Source organism: Triticum urartu, chromosome 1A, assembly GCF_056163025.1.
Source record: "Triticum urartu cultivar PI428250 chromosome 1A, HENAU_Tu73, whole genome shotgun sequence".
NCBI classification, from domain to species: domain Eukaryota; kingdom Viridiplantae; phylum Streptophyta; class Magnoliopsida; order Poales; family Poaceae; genus Triticum; species Triticum urartu.
The window spans coordinates 577689972-577714837 of NC_141873.1; the positions used below are offsets into that span (position 1 = coordinate 577689972).

At 42.0% G+C, this 24866-nt stretch overlaps 3 protein-coding genes across 5 annotated transcripts; 2 read left to right on the top strand and 1 right to left on the bottom strand.

The window, feature by feature from the left end:
• Nucleotides 1-459: 459 nt before the first annotated feature.
• On the bottom strand, nt 460-6771 carry LOC125531549 (putative protein phosphatase 2C 52). Its single transcript, XM_048695919.2, has 9 exons — nt 6566-6771; nt 5765-6492; nt 3585-3712; nt 3407-3505; nt 3142-3300; nt 2183-2269; nt 1930-2021; nt 1720-1794; nt 460-878 (listed from the first exon to the last, which is right to left on the bottom strand). The coding sequence occupies exons 2-9, from the start codon at nt 6472-6474 to the stop codon at nt 699-701; spliced, it is 1530 nt and encodes a 509-aa protein (XP_048551876.2). The 5' UTR covers nt 6475-6492; nt 6566-6771; the 3' UTR covers nt 460-698.
• A 4119-nt stretch (nt 6772-10890) lies between these two features.
• Nucleotides 10891-16333, top strand: LOC125531560 (uncharacterized). 3 transcript variants are annotated; one of them, XM_048695922.2, is made up of 21 exons: nt 10891-11179; nt 12058-12137; nt 12224-12310; nt 12749-12799; nt 12914-13031; nt 13136-13192; nt 13282-13346; nt 13491-13574; nt 13656-13706; nt 13791-13853; nt 13932-13978; nt 14064-14133; nt 14218-14280; nt 14368-14457; nt 14539-14577; nt 14647-14874; nt 15066-15151; nt 15237-15285; nt 15403-15483; nt 15566-15659; nt 15756-16333. In XM_048695922.2, exons 1-21 carry the CDS (start codon nt 11062-11064, stop codon nt 15956-15958), a joined length of 1824 nt encoding a protein of 607 aa, XP_048551879.2. In that variant the 5' UTR covers nt 10891-11061; the 3' UTR covers nt 15959-16333. The 3 variants fall into 3 exon arrangements, with proteins under 3 accessions (XP_048551879.2, XP_087388938.1, XP_087388941.1); XM_087532812.1 differs by having other exon boundaries at nt 14064-14280; XM_087532815.1 differs by having other exon boundaries at nt 14539-14874.
• Nucleotides 16334-19840: 3507 nt separating this feature from the next.
• On the top strand, nt 19841-24535 carry PTAC14 (plastid transcriptionally active 14). Its single transcript, XM_048695946.2, has 12 exons — nt 19841-20140; nt 20225-20362; nt 21228-21353; nt 21823-21951; nt 22058-22147; nt 22222-22372; nt 22597-22706; nt 23216-23284; nt 23382-23487; nt 23599-23796; nt 23890-23932; nt 24073-24535. The coding sequence occupies exons 1-12, from the start codon at nt 19886-19888 to the stop codon at nt 24149-24151; spliced, it is 1494 nt and encodes a 497-aa protein (XP_048551903.1). The 5' UTR covers nt 19841-19885; the 3' UTR covers nt 24152-24535.
• Nucleotides 24536-24866: the final 331 nt, after the last annotated feature.

Sequence of the window (24866 nt, forward strand, 5' to 3'; positions counted from 1 at the left end):
AATGTTGAGAGGCGGGAAGCTCCTGACCCGGGATGGGTCAAAATCAATTGTGATGGAGGTATCGGATTGGTTCAAGGCTGTGCGGGGGCTGGCATGGTCGCGAGAAGCCGGTGCAAAAAGTAAGCACGTGTCAGTCTCAGATTCCTTTGCCATTGAACTGCTAGGAGATGCTTTGCTATTATTGTTGGCTATTGACAGTGGGTTTGAAGTGATCATCAAAACGGACTGTCAGCAGGTGGTGAAGCTTTGGCAATACGGGAGTGACAAGTCTCTATGATACCACACCTTCGGCTGCTCAGGGTCCTCCTCCATCTTCACGAGCCCTAATGCAGCTGCTCATGCTGCGCTGTTGTTCAAGTTCCTAGTACATGTGATTATTTTTGGACCCCTGGTCATCTGATTGTTCCTAACTCGCCTATTATTTTGAATAATAAAGTGCCTAGTGGGCAAATTCTAAAATAAATAAATAAAAACTTCTTAAGAGGAATACGCACTAGCTAGATATATTCTCGTCCATGTACCACTGTATGTAACCAGCACCACAATTTGGTTGTATACCAGTGAACACCATGTACGGAAGTCGCCATCTAGTACCAGCCGCCAATGTACATACAACTCATTCAACAGAGAAAACATCCATCCAGCTGCTGTAAATTTAAAGGCTAACAACAACATGTATAGCGGACGAATAGAAGCAATCAAATTTGATTGCCCGGGGGAGAGATGGGAGGGGAGTCACCACCGCCCGTCTTGCTGTGCTGGAACTTGACGACGACGCAGGTGATGTTGTCGCCGCTCCCACGGCCGAAAGCAGTCTCCGTCAGCTTCCGGGCTGCCGCCTCGGGGTCCTCCTCCATCTTAACGAGCGAGACGGCGTCCTGCATGGAGAAAAGGTGAACACACGATGAGGTTTTCAACAATGAAGATGTAGTACAGTACAAATCTTCAGGAGACAACTAGGATAAGTGGCAGAAAAATCTTTTAGATGCAAGTACAAGTGTAACATAGTCAGATACCAGTTGAAAAACCTTCACAAGGTTGCCCAAAAGAACTATGAGATAAATTCTGTTGGCTACTTACTGATTCTACCGGTCAAAAATCACAAATGCATTCCTTAAAAAACCAATAAAATCACAACTGCACTACTTTTTACTTGATAGGTGGCATTATGTAAAGCACAGAAACTTGCTGCAAAACGTATGTTAATAATCCTCATTCTTGTAAAACCAGTAAAATGAAAGTTAAAAGAAGGTGCTTAATATATTAAATGCTACTCCCACTGTATCAAAATATTGAACTGCAAAAAGGTTTTATATTTTGATACAGAGGAAGTATTTGGCTTTCACAATAAAGAAAAATGTCAGCAAGGTTAAACGAATTTATGCAGCAATCAATCCAGATGTAAATGGCATATTGCTTTCTTGAATTAGGGAATTATATCTTGTGTACTCTCTCTGTAAAGTAATATAAGACTTTTTAGATCACTGAAGTGTTAAAAAAATCAGCACACTGCCATGATTTTGTGGACCACATATTACTTGCATGGCAATCATAACGAGTCCTGACTACTTGTTGCTCACAAATCACCACTCCACTATGTATGTGCCATAAATCCAACTAAGTTCATATGTCCAACTGAGTTTATTCTACTCTGGTAGACCTTGTGAACAAAGGGATACCTACACCTCTAAACAAGTAATTAAGTAGATAGTAACTAACCTCATTTGGAACCACATCCCACAGCCCATCACTAGCCAAAATCAGAAACTCCAGTTCATCATCTATTTCTTGATCCTGACAAATTAATAAAGGGTCACACAAAAAACCTTGATGACTGATAGTTTGACATATAAGCCATGAAACAGAATATATATATATGTGTGTGTTTTTTTGCCAGAAACAAACACGAAGTATACAAGCACAAGTTACCTGAATCTCTGGTTCCGCGACAACAAATTGCTTCAACAAGCGGTTGCCAAATGCCCGAGACATTGCAAGTACACCACCAACCCTCCAAGTTCCTGAAAAGCCAATTTGCTACTATCAGATTTTCCAAGCCCCACACTCCAAGAAAATGTTATTTCTTCTGCTAAATAAATAGATAGACTACCCAAATGTTATCCAAATATAAACATATGTAGTTCAGTCAAGTTGGTGCTTCTGTGATGGATGCATGACTTACCAGCCCACATAACAATCCCACCAGCACTCTCAATTCGTTTCCTCTCATCACTTCTGTTTGGCTTGTGATCATCAGAGAGTGCAATAGCTGTGAATAAGAAAACACTATTTTACCAACAATTCAGCACGTACATACATCTGGATTGTTAACATTCACACTGTGCCAAAGAAGTAAGCATGTCCCTTGGACATCGCGACAAGTATCAAGACCTCTGATTTGCTAAGCTTAAGGAAGCTTTTGTTAGTGAAATTTGGATGAGATCAAGAAATAATTTAGCAAGTCCCAAAACACCTCTATGTGGACTAGATGTTAATCGAGTAATCTTATGCTAGGCATATTCAAGTTGGTGCATGTCCAACAACCAACTTCATCAGAAAGCCAGGTTGATAAGAAATGAGCAACAATTGTTCCAGAAAAAGAAGAGTGATCAGTGGTGGTAAGTTGACAAACATGTTTCATGCATCTAGGTTAGTGTTTTCCACTATATTGGTTGCAAATTATTAGACCCACTACATATTGATCATCATAAATATACCAAGTAACTAATGGAAAGCTGTGATGTATGCCTTCCCAGAGTGTACGGCACCGATCTTTCCAATAATAAAAGATGATGATGACTGAACTCAGTAAAAAGAGACATGTGCTACAAATTTTCACAAAATGGAAAATGTCACTATTCTTAATTTGGTGGAAACTATTTAAAGTAATTAGCATTTCACAACAACCATTAATTTGCATTCATAACAATATAAACACCAAATGATAGAGAGAGAGTCCTCCAGAACAAATACTTGATTACATCAACACCGTAACTAAACTCAACTGGTAAGAAAGTGCCCTGAACCATAAACCATCCTACTATTATTGTACAGTAACCATGCTAGGCCCTGTTGTGCATGTGCTAACAAATCTAGCTGAATCAAATACTAATCAATGAACAACACATAAGAATCAATCACCTTTGCCCGACTTTGATATAACAGCCCGAGAGTCACCTACGTTAGCCACGTAAAGATGATTTCCAAGCAGAACTGCTGTCGATGCAGTTGACCCATCATCTCTGTGAGTGTTGATTTCAGAATCCAAGAAATCTGAATCAGTTTTTTTATATGTTTCACCTGCGAGTTACCACTAATTAGATAGTCCACACATGAAATATCAAGGAAATGCTGGAAATAGCATTAACAAAATTATACGAGTTACTTTTTGAAAAGAGAATCTTACTTATTGCTAATTTTGTATCTGACATGAATTGTGGGTGTTTCATGAGGTTCTCAAACAAGTGCTCCTTCAAATACTCAGCAGCACGTGAACCCCCATGACCTGCAAGAAAACAAATGGTTTAGACATAGAACCATTGAGGAAAGATAAGAGAAGTCTACAAGAAAAAAGAATCACCGACCATCAAATATTCCGAAGAGATTTATTTGTTTATCATCAATTTTAGATGATTTTATGTCAAAGAAGTCTTCCATGCTTGCCCTTTTTCCTCTAAAACTTGAATATCCACAACTCAAACTTCCATCATCACTGCAAATCAGTCAAAATCCAAAAATGCCTGTTGTCAAAATTTAGAAACTTATAATTGCATGTATAAGACAAGTAAAATAATTTTGCAAAAACCCTGATAGCAGATGTGTTAGCCAAAAAGGCTGTCTAATCGAAGTACAGAACATAATCTGTATATGTTAATAGAAATTAGATGCATGTATTTGAATTAGAAGGTGTAGGTTTAACAAATATGGGTGTATGCGATCAGCAACTTGAATCAAAAAAAGGTAATTTCCTTTTTTCTCAAACTATCCAAGGAAGGAGATTGAAACAATATTCTTTAAATAGCAAGACCAGGACCAAGAAATAGAATCACTAGAAGGGAGCATGTTTAAAGAAATAAAAATTGCACAATTTTTAAGAAGATTAAGAAGACACATCAAGCCATTTGGAAAGAAAATTATCTTTAGAACCATTATTTACGATTAAACCAACGTAATCGACAAGATAATTGCAGCTGCTACAAAATGAGTTCAAGATTAAGTTCTGCATTATATAAAGTACACTTATACAAGGAAATAGCAAACTATTCCAGAACCCTGAGACGCTTCATCTCTACTTTTGGGCCATGCATGATTCCAGCAACCACACTCTAAGCTGCTCATCACCAATGTGGAATGGACTGATGTCACAAGAGAGGATGCTGGGTGTAAAAATGGGAGCAAAATGTAGACAAGTCACCAACTAAATGAAGTAGATGTGATGGACTAGTCATGTTACCCTACAAAAAGGCATATGATTGCTGATCCCACACAACAATTCCAAGCAAAGTTGGTTTGGTTGAAGAAAGTAATACTGAGTTGAGTAGTTGACCCACTTAATGATGAAAACATGCCAATATTCTATTTCTATCTAGATATTGCACGAGCATCTTTAAGACTGATGATGAAGAAATGTTGTATTAACAGCAAATGTTCCTTTTCAAGACATCATTTCCCATATGATATGTTGTTGATTTTTTTTGGAGAATAACTTGCCAAAATCGAATTGAAACATTTTAGTGAAGCTATATTATTCGTATGGCCAAAGAGTAGTTTAAAGAGTACTGTAGAATTTAGATGTATCTCAGTAGCATGTTCTATCATTCTCAGTTGAAAAGCAGCTTCTATATTATGATATTGTGCTTCCGCATATAATATCCTCCTATAATGTTTCTGTCAAAATAAAAATAACGTATTTTCCTTTTTCAGAAGATGGCATCCCTATGGAGAGCAGACCATGAAAACCAGCAAGCAACCAACTGTTAACGCCTTAACAGAAAAGATACAACATTATGCTTTGCAGCACAATTATGCCGTTCACTGCTCTTTGTCTAAAAGTGAGCATCCACTAACCTTTAGCCGCAGGATGTGTGCATACTATGCAACAGGTTCACTGGATGCTACTTCCAGTAAGAAAAATCGAACAAGAGTTTTCGAATTTATGTTGGTTCCATAAAATTGATGTCCTGGTTCATCCCAAGTCTGGAACAATACATAATTCTAAATAGGGAGAGTACTAGAATATTCCGGCCAGAAAAGGGCAGCGCGGACGTATTGCCAAGGCACACCCACTGCCTTCAGTATTGAATCTAAATTGTCGTTTACCGGTATTTAGTGAACCATGTATTTTCATTAAAGCATTTCTTTCCATTTTGCATGGGAGAGGCTAAAAACCACACGTAAACTTCGGCTCTCAAAAAAATCTATGGTGATGCCAAAATTGGTAGGGCTAGTCGAGTCGTAACCAAACACACTTTCATAATCCCACAGAGTAACCACCAAGCTAACAAACTGCACACAAAACTTCTTTCAGTTATGATCCTGAATGCAGCATATTGACTCACAGAAAGCTACATTCTGCATCACACACACATGGTCATGCAATTACGTTCTAAGCTCTACCGCACCGCCTTGCATTAAATACATCAGAACACAAGCTGCACATGTAGAGCATTTGAATCAAACAGGCCAACGGTACTTCGCGCCAACAGATGCGAGCACCCGCAATCGGCGAAGCAAACGAAACCGAGGAGTGAGCCAGCATTATTACCTCTTGCAGCCGCCGCTCATGTAGCCGACCTCGTCGACCCTCTCCCTCTCCCTCTGCCGCTCCTTCTCCTTCTTCTCCTTCTCCAGGTCCTGGTCCTTGGGCACGACCAGAGCCGGCACGGCAGCGGCCACAGCAGGCCCTTGCTTCCTCCTCGCCTGCTCCGGCAGCGCCAGCACCGGCGACGACGACACCTCCTCCTCCTCCTCTTCCTCGGATGAGTGCTCCGAGTCCACCATGGCCACGGCCGCAGCCGGCGACACGTCCATGCCGGCCCCCTCCTCCACCTCCATCTCTACTGCTGCGGAGGACACCTCCATCTCCACCTCCACCTCCACGACGCCTGCTCGCACCTCCCGCTCGGGCGAGGAGGCCTCCTCCTCGACCTCCCCCTCCCCCTCCTCCAACTCCAACTCCTCCTCCAGCGGCTGGTGCGCGGGGGTGACCCCGGGCTCCGCCATCGCCTTCCCCTTGGCCCGAAACCTGCGGTACTTCACGGGGTGCCGCACGCCAAGCCGCTTGTCGCTCCCGGGCTTGGACGTCCCCGCCGCGCCCACAACCTCTTCCCGCCCCGCCCCCGCTTCCGGCGCTCTTACCACCCCCGCCTCTGCTACCGCCGACCCCGCCTCCGCAGATGCAGAAGGCGCGGGGATATCCGGCGAACTCTCCTGCTGCTGCTGCTGGTGGTCCTTCACGGCGCCATCGTGAACCATGAGCCAACCTCCAAAACCCTAGAAGCGGCACGCAGAGAGCTCAGATTCAAATCCGCATCCGACGAGCGGGCGAGCGATCTCGGGCACTCACCTTTGGGCCGGATCCGATCGGGCGGCGGGCGGTCGGTCGAGTCGGGGCAGATCGGATCTACGGGGAGCGGCGGCGGCGGCGGCGGGGTGGGTGGGGGTGGGGCGGCGGGCGTGAGCTGGGGTGGGGGGTGAGGTGTGGAGTGATCGGAGCGGAGCGGAGTGTCGCTGCTCTCTGTGCGCGTGCGTGCGTGAGGAGCAGATGAGAGGTGAACAAAAATGGAAGAGGAGAAGCGGCGTTGCGCTACGCCCTACCCCTCCCTACGCTGATGTATTTATTTATTTATTTGTTTCCTGTATTTCTTTACGTATTTAATGTGTATTTATTTACTTGTTTTATTTTTGCCTTCCTGTGTGCGTGGTGGGCCAGGGCGGCCGGGAGCACCTGGGGCGTGGGCGACCGGCGGCGGCAGGTGTGTGCTCGCTGCGGTGTGGGGCTGGCCGGCTCTGGGTCCTGCTGTCAGTGGAGTGGAGTCGACTGGTCCCGGTGGGGACTGGGGAGTGAGGAGGAGCGTGCTGGTCATGGGTCACGGGTGAAACGTGGGCTGGTAATTCTGGATGGGCTACGTAGAAAGGTCAAATGGGCTTTGCCTACTGCGAACTGCCCATGAGCCGGCAGAATTACCAGCACACTAACATCGTACGTGGCCCATCCAGAATTTACTACCAAGCCCATGGGCCGCCAGCCCGGTCTATGCTTTTTCTTATCTATACCTCTATTCACTATAAAAAGATACAAATGGGCAGATCCAATTAATCTCGCCCATCAAATCATGTCAATCCAACGACCTAAACTGCTTCAATGTCGAGCGCTCAACACGTTTAGCGTGCAGTTCATTTCATGCCAAATATAATGTTAATCACATAATAACACGCAAATAATATCCTACTTAATATCCGCATGCACTTAATATACTTCCAAATTAACGTGCATTGAACGTACACATTGACTAGTAAGAGTTTAGAAGCTCCTTTTTATCCACCATGGTTTCGAACTTCAGACTTTCTCAAAGGTTCTTTGAATATTTACTTATTGTTTTCTATATCTGTTTTTCATGTTTTATTTTCCTTTTAGTTTTGGTTTTTCTTCTTTATGAGTATTTTCAAAATTAGGAATATATTTAATATTGGGGAACATAATTTAAATTCTTGAACAATTATTTGTAATCACAGATGGTTTCTCCAAATTTGTGAAAAAATTAAACATCCCTAATGATTTTTCATGTTCATGAATATTTTAAAACTTTACAAACATTGTAATAAATACACAAATATTTAAAAAAATCATGAGCAGTTATAAAACTCATGAACATTTAATAGAATTCATGAAAGAAAAATTCATATTCATGAAGGATTTATAAAATCATGAATATGAACATGGTTTAAATTCATGAAATTTTTACAAATTTATGAACATTCTGTAAATGAAAAAAAGTAATTACTAAATGTTTTGTTGAAGTGTTTCATAGACCAACCCTAGTCTTTTCCTACGTACTCTGTCCTCATTCGTGCACATCCAGAATCAACTACTCAGTCAGTCACTCATCCTCAAATTGCTCCAACCCAAGCATGCTTAACTATGAAGTTTCTTTTGGATGGGCTTCCTGATGAAGAAAAATGCACCATGTTGATATGAGTAGTCTATCATTCATATTAAGACGGGACGCCACAGGGTCCACTTCGAATAAAATAAACTTTGAAGCTTCCCCATGCCTCTATCCATTGGGAGCTTAGTAATTACAAAACAGAACATTTTCGCAAAATCCATAGATGTTTTCTTCAAAATTGTGAACATTTCTGCAAATCCATAAATGTTTTCTTCAAAATTGTGAACATTTCAATAGAATTTTTAAATAGACAGTATGGAAAAAAATTCATGCTTATGAACATTTTTAGAATTCAGAAACATTTTTTAAATCCGCAAACATTATTTAAAAATCATGAGTATTTTTTAAAAACATGAACAACTATAAAACTCGTCAACGTTTTTTAGAAGTCCTGATTATTTTTACATATTTCTGAAGAATATATAACTAACACTCCTTAAATTCATGAATGTTTTTAGAAAATTGTAAAACCAAAAATATTAATGTTCTTGAATATTTAAAAGAAACTGAGAAGCATTTTAATAGAATGTTGGTTTCGATCTTGTTATGCTGGACCCATGACCTAACACTTACAGGTGGGTCCACTTTGAATAAAAAAAACTTTGGAGCTCTCCTAGCCTCTATTCATAGGGAGCTTGGTAATTGTAATTTTTTTACATTCTAGAACATATTTTTTTGACATTCTGAAACATATTTTAATTCTTGAACTTTTTTCAAAATCATAAATTGTTCTCTATTTTTTAAATTTCATAAATGTTTTGTTGAAAAGTGTGAACATTTTTTAAAAATCCATAAATATTATTCATATTCGTGATTTAAAAAAATAAAAACTAGAAATCCACGAAGATGATTTAAAATTCATTCCGATTTTGTAAAAAAAATGTGAAAAGGATATATTACTCATGAACATTTTTTGGAATTCATGAATTTTTTAAAAATTGCAAGCATTTTTTAAATTCACGAAAATTGAAATTCTAGATTTTTTTATAGTTTTTGGTATTCAAGACCCACAACCCGGCAAGCGCTTAGAGGTGGGGTACACTTCAAATATAAAAAACTGTGATGCTCTTCTAGGCCTCTATTCCTTGGAGCTTAGTAACTATAAGGATATGCAGTCTTGTATTAGCATGAAACCCAAATCAAGATCTAAAATTGCAATCAAGTCCATATCATCATCATCGCCGCACATATGCGCTCTAACAACCACTAGGGATGGACCACTTGGGATGGTCGGACAACAACCCTGCTAGCTCCAACAGCAAATTGCAAAGGAGAAATGGATGGACTCCTGAGCCGTCTGCAACACTACTCCTCAAAGGCGCCAAGCCAAGAGAAGATGAGTATGTGTTAGTAGACGCGTTTGCTCTCTCGAAGCTGCCCTTCACTAGTAGAGTAATTGACAAATCGAAGAGACCGAAAATTGAATTCACTTCCATGGCTAGCGCTAAGCCATCATTTCGTGATTATATCCGACATAACACATGTTGCATTTCCTTAGTTGGATCTGCTCTCGCGTGCAGTTGTTGCTTTGAGCTATTTATTTAGTCGTCAATCGATAGTGATTCGTCATCATTCGAAGAAAATGGCAGGCGTTGTACCTCTTCCAACAACATCGATGAGTACGAACATCTCCATAATCGCCAAATCCAAGAGTTCCACTCGATTTATACATTGTCACCCTCGCGTTACTGGTGCAAAGAGCATAGTGGGGGACGACCTCTAGCAGCTTCTGATCTAGCCAATTCTAGCGACCAACCCTTCGACAGCCAAAATCGCAAGGAAGATCACAAGAAGAACGAGAGCAAGCTCCAGAGTCGATTTATGTAATCGCAAAAGGAAACCTCAAAACATCACAAATCCTATGGTGAACACACCCTCCTCCATCCACTGCCCCGATCGGAGACAACTGCGAAGGAGGGAGGGAGAAGGGTGGTTGGTTTTTACAGCATTGAGCCAAACTCCTTAAGCTAAGATACACTAGCGAGGAAAGGCAAAGTGGGCAGGGCATGTGCTCGAAAAGCTCTTTGAAACAAAGCCCTTTTGTTGCAACTTTGACTAACATCGCCTTTGCCTAAGAGAAGAGGAAACCGATGTCCATGAGTTGTGGGTAGGAGGACGAGAGCGAACTGGAACAAATCAATGAGCTGCGACTTTGATACTAACTTTGTAAAGTTTGGGGTGATAATGAGCCATGAATGATAAGTTAGTTAAAGATGAAATTGCAAGTCAAACATATCGATACTAATGCTTCTTCGAGTTTGTTTCGAACATCCGAAAAAACAAGCACGTTGAGCTAGATGTTTGATTCGTCATCCGAGATCTCAATTACATTTGCTTGTCATGACCGCAGTATCATAAACAACCATCGTACATGGACATGTCGCATAGGTTTTCTTTGTTTTTGTGTGTTTCTTATCTTGGTACTGCCGATTTCACGTGTATTTCATACGAAGACACGATTTGATTCGTACGAAGACATAGTTTGTTTTCCCGAGACGTGGTTTTGAAAAAAAACCATAATATAAACTTTTGGTTCCTTCCAAATACTAGAATCATCATAATTTTGATGGTCCTCTGAAAAAAAGTTTCACATTCTAGGGTCAAACATAAAGTTTCACCATTCAAAAGGGGTGGAAATATAAGACCCTTTCCAGATTCGGAAGAAATAGGGAGGGGATGGAGGGGGAAAGGTTTTCGGGGGTATAAATACCGGGAGAGAAGCCCTCGTCTCGTCTCTATCCCCTGCGCCGTTCCCCTCTCCCTCTCGTGACGGCTGCGCGCTTGAACCCCCCACCCCGCACACACTCGCGCCGGACCCGACGAATCGCGGCGGCGGAGGGCGGCGGCGGAGGAGGCGGTGACGGAGGGAGAGAGAGACAGGCGGCCCGGCGAGATGAAGTACGTCCTGGTGACCGGCGGCGTGGTGAGCGGCCTCGGAAAGGGGGTGACGGCCAGCAGCATCGGCGTCGTGCTCAAGGCCTGCGGCCTCCGCATTACCTCCATCAAGATCGGTACGCGCCCCGCCCCCTCCTCGCCCCCCCGCGCCCCGCTCCGCCGAGAGAGAGACTCGATACTGGCGGCGGCGGCCGCCGCCGCCTGCCCGATACGTTTCTTTAGATTTCTTTTCCCCTCTTTTCCCGAGTTTGTTACACGGGGGTCGTCCTAGATCGAAATACCCCGATTTTCGAGGGGATTCCGCCGTCCCCGGGCAGCAATTTCAGGCGAGGCCCGTCACCCGTCCCCGTCCAGGGGGCTCCGCATTGGGGGGCGCCGCTGGCGCGGCCTTGGGATTTTGAACGGTGCTGAACAGTAGCAGCGGTTTCACCCGGCACCAGCCAACCTTTTGTTTCGCATGCCCGTGATTTGTCCATGGATCATATTGATGTCAATCTGGAAAGGATCAAGAATTAGCTGGGTTTGGTCCTCAGTGCTGTTGTATCTAATCTAAATGGTACAAGGTGGCCAGGATAAGTTTAAAGAACCACCACTAGGTTTATCCCTCCATTTCTTGTTTCTGTGCTGGAGGCCTTGTGTGTTCCGGAGGGATTCTCGATGCGTTGTCGCGGCGCCACGCAGGCCCGGTTTAGATTTCTACCATTTCAGCATCCAACCATTGGCGATACACGTAGGGTACACGTTGGATAAACTCGGATTAGTTTGTTTATGCTATTCATCGTTTGATAGTTATTGGTTTCTAGTTAACTACACCCTTCTTTCTCTTGGCTCGTTGTGGCTATTTGTTTATGTTATTGCCAGGAATCATCATTTCGAGTAATTTTTGTGTTGTAGCGTTGGGGCAATGCTGGCTATTGCCTGGCCGGATGCTTTGACTGATTACTTCTGTTCTTGCAAGGTTGGCATCTTCTGATTGTATCATTCAAATGTGCAGATCCTTACCTTAACACTGATGCTGGAACCATGTCTCCTTTTGAACATGGCGAAGTGTTTGTTCTAGATGATGGTGGCGAGGTATTAGAATCTGCTATATGACTAAGTCATTGATGTTTTAATGCTCGCACAGATCTGTTCATTTGATATGGCTTAAATCATTGCAGGTGGACTTGGATCTTGGAAACTATGAGAGGTTTCTAGACATTAAGCTGACACGGGACAATAACATAACTACTGGAAAGATCTACCAGGTGTGCAACTACAACCTACCACCTCTTGCTTAATGGCAATGTCAAACTATAGCTGGGTCGGATAATGGACATGCTGAATCATTGGCTGTATTTCAACATCACTGCAATTTATTAATCTCAACAGTATGACTTGGTCATACAAGGTCATTAGCTTCTTATCCACTTTCCTTGTTACATAGCCATCAAACATAATTTAATTTAATAAAGCTTCGTACATTTTGATGTTGACATCTTGTAACAGCTTAGGATATAAAAAAACTTGTTTTCTCATCCACCTTTATATTGAATGTGCAATATAACTTATACTTAAGCATATGAGTAAGTGAGAAACTCAGAATAGTGGCATGTAAAACATGTGCATTTGTAAATATGTGTTGTAAAAGTTGCAAAATAGTCTGATCTTGCTTGTTTATTTAACTTAATATATTTTTATGGCAGTCTGTTATTAATAAAGAAAGAGAGGGAGAATACCTGGGAAAGACTGTGCAGGTGCAAGCCACTTCCTCCAGACTCATCTTTTTTTTTCTTACTTGAAATTGGCAACTAACATTGAACATTTCTTGGGAATCTAATATGATCAATCATGTTTTCCTTTTAATTAAGGTTGTCCCACACATTACAAATGCCATACAAGATTGGATTGAGCGCGTTGCAATGGTTCCTGTTGATGGCCAGGAGGGACCTGCCGATGTCTGTGTTATAGAACTGGGTGGCACTATAGGTGCAAGAGATAACTTTTAACATTTTGTTCATTTTTAAGACTCTTTCTTTGCTTACAATTCATTTTGGAGTTCTAATCTTCTGTAACTTAATGATGTGCTGCAGGGGATATTGAATCCATGCCATTTATTGAAGCTCTAGGTCAATTCTCCTATCGTGTTGGTAAGGAACTTGCATGTTACATTAAAAAGATAAACTTCTACATGGTGGTACTAATATCATTATTTCCATGTTCTTTATTTATTTGCCAGGTGCTGGTAATTTCTGTTTGGTACATGTCAGTCTGGTTCCGGTATTGAATGTTGTCGGTGAGCAGGTAAGTAAACTTCTCACTTCTCAGTCAGTTCATAATGCCAGTCTTCGCTTTGCTAGTTGTGGCTTGGTGTTGTGACTAAGGCACTAAGCATAACTAACATCATATTTAATATACTATGTTACGTATGGCTTGTTGTTATTGTAGAAAACTAAGCCAACTCAACACAGTGTACGTGGTCTGAGAGGACTTGGTCTCACGCCAAATATGTTAGCTTGTCGCAGTACTAAGGTTAGTCAATGGACCTGTCCAACTTACCATGTGTTCTGACCCGTATTGATTTATTAACTTCGCATGCTTTATTGGTGACAGGAGCTAGAGGAAAATGTGAAAGAAAAACTCTCCCAGTTTTGTCATGTGCCGGTATTGAAATTGTCCTTTTCTACAACGGATAATGTATATGTGCAGCTGATCGCTCTTGTTGATAATGAATTCTTTTGGTTGCAGGCCGCTAATATTTTCACCCTATATGATGTTTCGAACATTTGGCACATTCCTTTGCTGTTACGGGTATAGCACATCTCATTATTTATGTATAAATGTATGTTTTCCCCATGCACTATATGATATTTTCATTTTCCATTTCAGGACCAGAAAGCACACAATGCTATCCTTAAAGTTCTGAATCTTGAAAGGTTTGTTTTCATGTACCTTATTGTGATTTTCTTCCAAAGATGGCATGCTGACATGGTATCTGAATCCTCTTTCCCATGTTTGCAGTGTTGCCCAGGAGCCGAAGTTGGATGAATGGGTGGCAAGGGCCACTTTATATGACACCCTACAGGATGAAGTTGGTTTCTGTTTGACCTTTGCAATTGTTTTATCTGTCTGGAAACCTTTACTTAGGGCCGCTTGTACTGTACTGTTGTTTCAGGTGAGGATTGCCATGGTTGGAAAGTACACTGGTCTGTCTGATTCGTACCTTTCTGTGTTAAAGGTGAGATGATCATTGTGGTCATTGGTTCAGTCTTGTTGTTAAATCTGTTTATTGTTGTCCAACATTTTTTTCTGCATTCTTTTGTAGGCACTTCTGCATGCTTCTGTCTCTTGCCACAAAAAACTTGTTGTAGATTGGGTTGCTTCCACTGATCTTGAGGATTCAACTGCTTCTGAGGTTTGAACTACACATAGTATGCAGTTACTTTAGTCTTTTCTTTACTGCATTTCCTCACCTGTCCGTGGTTAAATTTTATAGGCGCCTGATGCTTACAAAGCAGCATGGACTTTATTGAAGGTAGGAGTTTATGCCCTTAAATACTGTCAAATTTACAATTTGTACCTGTCTGACAAATTTTCATCCCAGGGCGCTGATGGCGTTTTAGTGCCCGGTGGCTTTGGAGACAGAGGTGTTAAAGGGAAAATGATGGCTGCTAAGTATGCCCGTGAAAACAATGTCCCCTACCTTGGCATATGCCTTGGCATGCAGCTTGCTGTTGTAGAGTTTGCGCGCCATGTTATGAAATTCCCTGATGCGGACAGCACAGAATTTAATCCCAATACGAAGACCCCATGTGTTATTTTTATGCCAGAGGTAATCTTCAAGCACACACACACAACACATAACCTCCACCCATAACTTCAACAACTTGCAGGGGAAATTATTTATCTGCAGACCTGTGGCATTTTTTCTGTATACAACGTATTGCATTTAGTTTTATTTTGAAACTGGAAACCGCCTTGAGCTCACATATGGTTCCTTACAATTTAATAATATTTTTTTAGGGTTCAAAAACACATATGGGTGGGACCATGCGCCTTGGATCAAGGAGAACATTTTTCAAGGTTACTGACTGCAAATCTGCCAAGCTGTGAGTGCAGTGCATGTTCTCTGTTATAGTTGTCTGGGTTGACACTACTCCTTGCCCACTCATGAGTTTTGTTTTGATCACTCAGCTATGGTGATGTCAACTATGTAGATGAGAGGCATCGGCACAGATATGAGGTCTGTAATAATCTTTGCTCAGTCATATCGATGTCTAAATGCTTTGGATGCGTTTAACATGGTCTTTGTTCCCTTTTTGACCACTTCATTGTTTTGTTTTAAAATGGGTGTCTGCAGGTAAATCCTGATATGGTGCTAGCATTTGAAAATGCTGGACTTCAGTTTGTTGGCAAGGACGAGACTGGACAGAGAATGGAGGTATGTATAATAACAGAACCAAGAATCTCACTTGTGCTTCACCATGCTAGTTGATTCACCATTATAACTACCATTTTTCTAGATCATTGAAATACCTGATCACCGGTTCTTTGTCGGCGTCCAATTCCATCCGGAGTTCAAGTCAACGCCTTCAAAACCTTCACCTCCATTTGTCGGTAAGCTACTCGACACTTACTGGAAACTATCTCGGTCCGGTGGGGAAGCTACAGCAAACACTGACAATCTGCTCAAACATCCACACATGCCTGCAGGACTAATCGCTGCAGCATGCGGACAACTGGACCAGGTGCTGCAGGACAGCTGCAATGGCCATGTGGTTGCGGCTAAACACAAGCTCGGCGACAGCTCCTCGACACCCCTAGTACACCAGAACGGGCACGCGCAGAAGCAAGCCAATGGTGGTGTAGCAAATGGAACCTGCCATGCCAACGGAAATGGCAGTACCCATGGTTAGCGCGCCGCGGGTTTCGCCAAGGGGATCATCTCGCCTGTCTTCTGTGGTCCTCATCGTCCCGTCGACTGCGACAACGGCTGAGCAACTTATCAGCAGGGCCGGCGGCCCTACAAGAAGGGCGACGGTCAGAGCCTAGGAAAAAAAAATAGAGGACTAGCATTTTATACATGAGCACCTTTGTATAGTATTAGGTTCTGTGCTGATATGCAGCCGAATGTTTTTGATCCTTGCGTGTTGACTAAATAATAAGCTAGACATCTTAGAAGGTTTTAGTTGTCGAGACAGAGCCTGGGTGGTTGGGTGTGTACTTTGATTTCCTTTAAGAAACTTATGGTTACTGTTTCTTCCCAGTTAATTCCAGTTTCTTTCTCTGTTTGTAGTTTGTAGAGCTAACTAAGATAAGCTTCTTTGCATTCAAATTAAAAGTATTTGGGTCAGTCACATGGCAGTACAGCACTTTTGTTGATTGGAATGCTTTAACCATATTTATGTTGATCAGATTATGTCGTTTCAATATAACGGTTTTACATGAAAAGAACACCCAAGCCAAAATATTCTTATAATAGCATAATTCACTCGAGCATTATTAATCTATGAGCATGTTTGGTTAATATCCACACATTGCCAAACTTTGCTGCAAATGTGGCAGTGGCTTGTGGTTTGTTTGTTTCACTGTCATAGTTGTGCCCTGCCACACTTTTTTAGCAGCATGCCCTACATTTCATAACCCGATATCTTAGATTCTTGTGAATCAAAGAGGAAGAGTTTTCTCAATATTTTTATTTTAGTCATAATAGATTTTTAAAATCCAATTTTCATGGTTCGTACCAAACCATAAGTTAACCCACAAAAAGTTAATAGGTAAATACATCACAAGTCATAGAACTTGCACGTGATGATCAGTTTGGTGCATAAACTTGTAAAATACGTGTTTCTGGCCATCGAACTTGTCCTTTTGTTTATATACGGTACTTTCTAACGTATTCGGCCGTATCATGTACACACATGGCGTGCCAATGTGGTAGGGGCCCACTGTCAGCGGTGGGTAATCCGCGTGCACTATTTTTTTTCTTCAGAAAGCATCCTTGCATTTTATTTGCTTCTGCAAAAAAATCCTCAATAAAATGAAAAATACTAGACCGGCAGTGGGAGTTGCCACGATTAGTCTTGCATAGATAGCCACTTGACATCCTTACCGTTGACATTTATAAAGCACAATTAGCTTTATATAAGACAAGCCGTATGAGTTAAAATAGAAACCAAAACAAGAAAAGGGGAAGGCCCCGGTTCGAACCTATGACCTATGACCACATATGCTCGCCGCGTGTGCAAGCACCAACCATCCGGCCACAATGAGTTTTAAAAAAAACAGCCACAATGACATTTAAATTGATAAACACAATTTATCTAATGTATTCTTCTTTTTTATCTATTTACGAAAATTACTTATATTCTTGATAAACATTTTGGACAGATCAACTAGATTTTTGTTTGAATTCATTTACGTAATTCTAAAATCTAGACAAAATCAAATATAGTGCAGAATGAGTGTATGTAATTCTTTTGGACAAATCAACTAAATTTTTGTATGAATTCGGATAATTTTAAATAAAAGGATGTAGATAAAAAATATAGTGCAGAGTGAATGTACATAAATTCTTCTGGACAAGTCAATGAAACTTTTGTTTGAATTCAAATAATATTAAATTCAAAAATCTAGATAAAACACATTATAGGTTAGAATGAATGTACGAATTTTTTTTGGACAACGGAACTAATTTTTTGATTGAATTCGAATAATCTAGATAAAAGAAAATATAGTTCCTAATGAATATACATCAATTTCTTTCGGACAAATCAACTAATTTTTTTATAAATTCGAAAATCTAGATTAAAACATTATATGTAAAAATTATGTACATCATTTTTTTGACAAATCAACTAATTTTTCGTTTGAATTCAAATAATTTAAATTTTAAAATATGGATAAAAGGTAATATAGTGCACAATGAATATACACACTTTTTTTGGGGACAAATCATAAATTTTTTGTTTGAATTCGAATAATTTGCATTTTGAAAATCTAGAGAAAAGGAAATATGGGTCAGAATGAATGTAAGTATTTCTTTTCGGAAAAATCAACTATTTTTTTCGAATTTGAATAATCTATATAAAATAAATATAGTTCATAAAGAATGTACCTAAATTTCTTTCGAACAAATCTGTGGAAATTTTGCTTGAATTTGAATAATTTTAAAATGAAAAATCTAGATGAAAGAAAATATGGGTCCAAATGAATTTACATAATTTTTTTCCAGAATAATCAAATAAACTTTTTGTTTGAATTCGAACAATATTAAATTAAAAATCTAGATAAAAGAAAATGTAGTGCAGAATGAATGTAGTGATTTTCTTTTGAACAAACCAGCGGAAAATTTTGTTTGAAGTTGAATAATTTTAAATTTGAAAATCTAGAGAAAAGAAAATATATTCAAAATGTGTACTTTTATCCAAGAGGTGAAACGCCTTAGTAGTCGAAGTGAAACTGCAAGCATGATTAGTTTTGGTAGTTAGGTCGCTAGCGCCATTACAACTGGTCGCTTGTTCGTACTCGTTTCGTCCCATTTTTTCCAGCCCAATATATTTACAATGTACACTGACAATGGGACTTAGCGGGTAACTATTATTGGAGTTCTTTTGTACAAAGTAAGAAAAAGGAGGGTGTTTCTGCAGAAAAACATCACGTGCCCTAGCCACTGACAAGGGGCACTGGCCACACTGGCATGCCACGTAAGCAGCGAATACACCCACGTACGAAAAATATGACCGTATTTGCATGCCATCACAAGTTTGATGATCAAAAACACGTATTTTACAAGTTTGTGCACCAAATTGACCGTTACGCGCAAGTTGTAAGACTTCTAGTGTATTTACCTCAAAAGTTAACCCAACAACCCAGGCTCTATCTCGACACAATGATCCTGCACCGGCGTCGGAGAGTTAAATCCATAAGTTAAGGCAAGTTAAATCCAATTGGATCCTTATGGACACTAATGTCGGAGAGTTAAATCCAATTTTCATGATTCATACCAAACCTCAAGGCGATAAGGGAGAGCCATCGTCCTCCACGGGCGTGAAGCCCACAAGCCCAACTCCCGACGTCGTATCATGGATAGTTAGCATTAGGGTTTCACGACGACGCCTACAAAAAACATTCCTCCAAGACTTCCAATCTCGAAGACGTCGTCTGCAGTGGCGGTGATGACTCGGGCCGACTTTTTTCGCTAGTGAGGTTAAGGTGTCCAGAGATTTATCGGCAAGGAATCATCGGCGGCCTTTATTTACATTTTAGTCATCCCGCTTCGTTTGCATCAAATCAGTGCGGCATCCTGAGCCGATGTGAGGCCTATGAGAAATTTTGGAGGTTTGACTCTTCTGCAATTCACCCTACCGTGACATCTTCTTCTCCATGGCGCTCATGTTACCGTGATCCGTGACATCTTCTTCTCCATGGCGCTCATGTTACCGTGATCTTTGACTTCCGCTCACGACCAGCACTAGCATGATTGCTCCAGCGATGTAACGGCGGCTGTGGCCCTTCGACCCAGTCGAGTGGATGATGACAGACACACCTTGCAATTTTTTAATTTTTATTTCTTGGGCGTTTAAAAAGTCACACCTGTGGTTTTTTATGCAAAAAAAAAGTGTTTGGATCAGAATACCACCGTTAAACCTTTATTCCTATTTAGAGATACATGAATAAAATGAAAATAAATATAGGAGTAGGTTTAATTTGTTTACCGCTTCCCCTTGGAGAAAGCGGAAGCCGCCGCGACTAACGGATACCCCCATCGGGGGCGAGCCCGCTAAACTGAACAGATAACGTCTTTCACTCCACTCTCAGGCCGCCTGCCTGCGCTCCCTCCAATGGCGACCCCCGTCGCCTCCCCTCTCCTCCTCCCCTCCCCGGCCCCCCTTCCGGCCCCAACCTTCCCGCCCCGCCGCCTCACCTCCATCCGTCGCCTCCTCCTCACCTCCCCCCCGCACGCCGGCCGCCCGCGCCTCCGCGACCCGCCGCCGGCGCCGGTGGAGGAGGCCGCCGCCGCCGCCGTGGAGGAGTACGAGGCGCCTCCGCTCAGGCTCCTCGACCCGCCGCAGGAGGAAGAGCCCTACCCGGATGAGGTGATTTCCTAGCACTGCATTGTGCCGCTCCCTCCCTCGTTGCGTTGCTGACGCTGCTTGCGCAATGTGGTTGTATTGGTGCAGATGGAGGCGGCCGACCCGGACTTCTACCGGATCGGGTACGCCCGGATGATGCGCGCCTACGGGGTCGAGTTCCTCGAGGGCCCCGACGGCATGGGCGTCTACGCCTCCCGGGACGTCGACCCGCTCCGCCGAGCCAGGGTGAGCCGCTCACCGCCGTTTCCATTTCCTGCCCTCTGTTGCTGCATCGAGCGTCTCATCACTGATGTTCATCCTCTCCAGTCTGCGCGCGCTGTTTAGTTCAATTTTCCGTGCTATTTGCAAGCGCGCGCGCGTGTCAGGAGGTGGGTGTTTCGGCACCACTACCACCACACATTGCTCACTAGTGAGTGTGTTATCGATACGAAGATTGTGCGCTGATGCATGTACTGATCAGTGAATGATGAAGCAAATGATTTATGCTAGGGACGTAGTCTTGTGTCAGTTGCAGTGTTTTACAGCTGCAACTTGATGGCGAGCTCCATGCATCAACTTAATGATGGCCATGCCTGTTCGTTTCTACACAACATTTGAACCATCCCACTGCAGCGCCTGCAGTTCTTAAAAAGTAGTAGTACTCGGTGTCTCAGTGTCATGCGGGACCTGGACATTCTGATGGCCGGTGCTACTTCTCCAAAATGCCAACTCTGGTCGTATGGTATGGTTCACGCGCAAGCTGGATCAGATGGAACAACAGGGATAGGTTTACAATTATCCTTGTTTGCTACCAACTTGATCATCTATTCAACGATTCAATCCAACAAGGCAATGCACAATGGTGCAGATTTAAAGCAATACCTATCACCCCTTAATGATCTTTATTATTTATGTATTTTACATTTGTACAGTGATGTTTTTAACCAATAAAAAATTGACGCGTGGATGCCACATCGACTAGTCAGAAAGAATGATGTAGCTACTAGCTAGCCATTCATGCTGTTGCTGTTTGAATGATAGATTAAGTTTAATTGCACAATGGTGAAGAATTTTCTTCGCTGATGTACTAATTTCTTTTGTTCTGTACCAGGTGATAATGGAGATTCCATTGGAGCTCATGCTGACTATAACTAAAAATCATCCTTGGATGTTCTTTCCTGACATTATCCCACTAGGACATCCTATATTCGATATTATCGAGTCAACAAATCCCGAGGTAAATGGATGAGCTGTCAATGTTGTGAAAACGGAAATCAAACTATTGTTTTCCCCTGGGTTTCTTGTGTATTTTATGGGCAGCTCTGGTCAGTTTGTTAACCACTTATGGGTTCTTACATCAAATAATTTTATTTGTTTGGTTATGTGAAACACCTTGGAAAGATTCTAGTTCCGATGTGTTTAAGCTGTGCTTTTATGTTTGTTCTTCGTTTCCATATATTTTATGGTGTAAATTTCTACGGCATGAGTGCTGAAGAGCCTGCGTAGTTGAGACTCCAGAGCAATTCTACTGCACATTCCTACCATATGCCTGCGAAAATCATCCTTACTGTTAAATTGGATCAGAGGGGATTATATCACTCTCAATACTTGATGAATCCTGTTTTCTCCGTTCATTTGAGTGTCAATGCTTCAGTAATCAACAGGGATGTAGACTGCAGACTAATGTGATTTGTATTTTCTTGCAGACAGATTGGGATTTAAGATTAGCCTGCCTTCTTCTCTATGCATTTGATGTAGAAAACAACTTTTGGCAGTTATACGGTGATTTTTTGCCTAGTGGTGATGAATGCACCAGCCTGCTTCTGGCACCGAAGGTACTCTATAGCTAACTAAGACGTAACTCCTGCTTTGACTTTCTTTTCAGATGGAAGCTTCTCACAACTTTGAATGAGTTTGCTTATTTACCTGCCTGGCTTGCAGGAGGATCTAATGGAACTGGAAGACGAAGATCTGTCCTCAGAGATGTTAAAACGCCAGCAGCGAGCAGTTGATTTTTGGCAGAAACACTGGGTACACTTTTGTGCTATTTTATCCACTTTGCTGGCTTGGATACCTCTAACACTAGCTTGATGGGTAATGTCCAGCACAAAGCAATCCCTCTCAAGCTAAAGCGGCTTGCCCCTGACCACGAGAGATTTCTCTGGGCATTGAGCATTGTTCAGTCTCGCTCTTTCAACTTGAATATGAGAATGGGAGCTTTCATTCAAGATGCAAATGTCCTAGCTCCTTATGCCGGTACTTGTTTAATGTTTTTTCTTCTTTCACCCGTTTACTTATTTTCAGTCTGAAAATCAACAAAAAAAACTCTTTTAGTAAATACTTACACTTTTTTTTGTATCGATGAATACTGTATGATTGTTCATTAGTATTTTGTAATTCTAGCATATGAATTGTTTGAAATCGTGGTCACAAAATTCAGAACTGCAAGCCTGAAAGATGACTTTCTCTTTTTGCTCCAGATATGCTGAATCACTCACCTGATGCTAACTGTTTCCTGCATTGGCGTTTCAAAGATCGAATGCTTGAAGTTATGATTAAGGCGGGTCATGCTATCAAAAAAGGAGATGAGGTACTGTTTAAAGAGTAGACTGTACACAAGCTGTAGATGGATGCACCTTGGCTGCAGAACACTTATTTTGCTTTTCAGAGGGCCAATCCTTACGCCTTGGTACAAAAATGTTTTATAGCACTTGAGAGGGCAATCCTTGTATTTCAAGACCAATTGCTGGCAGATTCATCTTTTTTTTAAGCAAACGGCAGATTCATCTGTAGTCTCCCTCTTTGCTTTTTTAACTGTCGCTCAGTTAGCTGGCTGCTTCATGCTCACAGCCCATTGGGGTTCGAGGCTTGGCCTCCCCACGGTGCTTGGTAGTTATTTTAAATAAAAAAAACTTCAGGTGCTAGTGTCTGTAGGTTGAGTATTTTTTGTAATCATGTGCGAGTTATACAGTAGTCTGTTCAGTCCTACTAGTTCTTTGCAGGAACTTGTTCTGTTAGACCCAGCATAAAAGTATGCTATTCTCTCAAAAATTTGAAATCACTTTTCTTAATGCAATCTTTATATTTGACCATGCACAGATGACAATCGATTATATGAGTGCGGTGAACAGCACGTTGATGCAAAGATATGGCTTCTCATCACCAACGGTAATCCATGCCTTTCAGTTTAATTATCATTTCCCTGTATGCAAATTCAGTAGCGAAATTCCTTTCCCACTTTCCGAACTTACAACAAATTCTGTAGAATCCCTGGGAACATATAAACTTCTCGAGCCCTGCCAAGATCCACCTGGATTCTTTCCTGTCAGTCTTCAACATAGCTGGCCTGCACGACGAGCTGTACCACAACGGTAGGGAGCACAAAAATGTTCTTACGGGTCATTTCGCAGAGAATCTGGCTTGACCCACAACGTTCTGATTTAAACTATCGTGTTCATCCATTCATGTTTGCTTGCTTGCAGTTGCATTGACATCGGGAGAAAGCACCTTTGTTGACGGAGGAGTGGTGGCAGCAGCAAGAACTCTGCCGACATGGTCGGACGGTGACCTTCCTGCCATACCGAGCGTGGAGAGAAAATCCGCTCAGGCGTTGCAGGAGGAGTGCCGGAAGATGGTGGAGTCTTTCTCGACCACGATCCAACAGGACGAGGAGATCCTAGGTAACACGCTTCTTGGTTCCCACTAGTATTTATTCACCTTCTTCTTGGTGCCTTCTATGACACTGAAGCTGGACTTCTTTATGCGTGTTGCAGATTCCGACGAGCCTATGAGGAAAACACGCGAAATCGCGATCAAGTATGTGGAACCAGCTGACAAATACCCTATGCCACTACCCCCATGAAGTTTCTCACTGGGAACGAGCACGTTATATCATCAATCATTTTGTCCCTTGACCACTGTCTTTCTAACAGTTCGTTACGTTGCCGAATGCGCAGGTACCGGCTGCACCGGAAGCTGCTCTTGCAGAAGATCATCGACTCGCTGGAGATCTACCAGGATCGGATTCTGTTCTAGCTAGATGTATAGCCCTAGAAGGTGCGGGTGTGTCCCGAGTGTTCTGAAGGGCGTTTGCACCACCACCACACCACCGTTAGATGATTTTGAAGGGCTTGAGAAGCCTAGGTTCATAGGACTACATAGTAGGTTACTACTAGGTGACAGTAGGAGGATCCCAGCAGAAAGATAATGACAAGTGCCAAGTGGCGCCAAGGCATGTCGGAGGTGGCACCATGGTTTTTGGAAGAGGGGGGCCGGCCTGCCGGGATTCATCAGCACATAGTTGCCCCACCTATCAGGATAGGTAAACGCATCTCGATTTCTCGAGGAATGTCTTACCTGTTCCATTTAAATGTGATTCATGCTGATGCTTCCATGAAAGATATCATCATCGGTGCAAAATGGAATCTACTACTCCCTCCGTTCCATAATTCTTGTCATGGTTTTAGTTCAAATAAATTAAAACCACGACAAGAATTATGGAACGGATACTAGATAAGCAAAAGCATCAACGTAATCGTGACCAATCAACGCCAAGTTTGTCCACACAAATGAAAGCCTCCGCATGATGCATCAGAGTAGATCTTGTACCCTGCTATACAGCGGTTTCTTAATTAGCAGAAGTGAGTTTTTCTTTTCTTTTCTTTCCTGCTGAGTGTGAGGGGTTCGGTCCTGATCACTTTGTGGTCTTGACTGTGTTCTGTAGTATACTCTGGGGCTTCGGCCCCTTTTC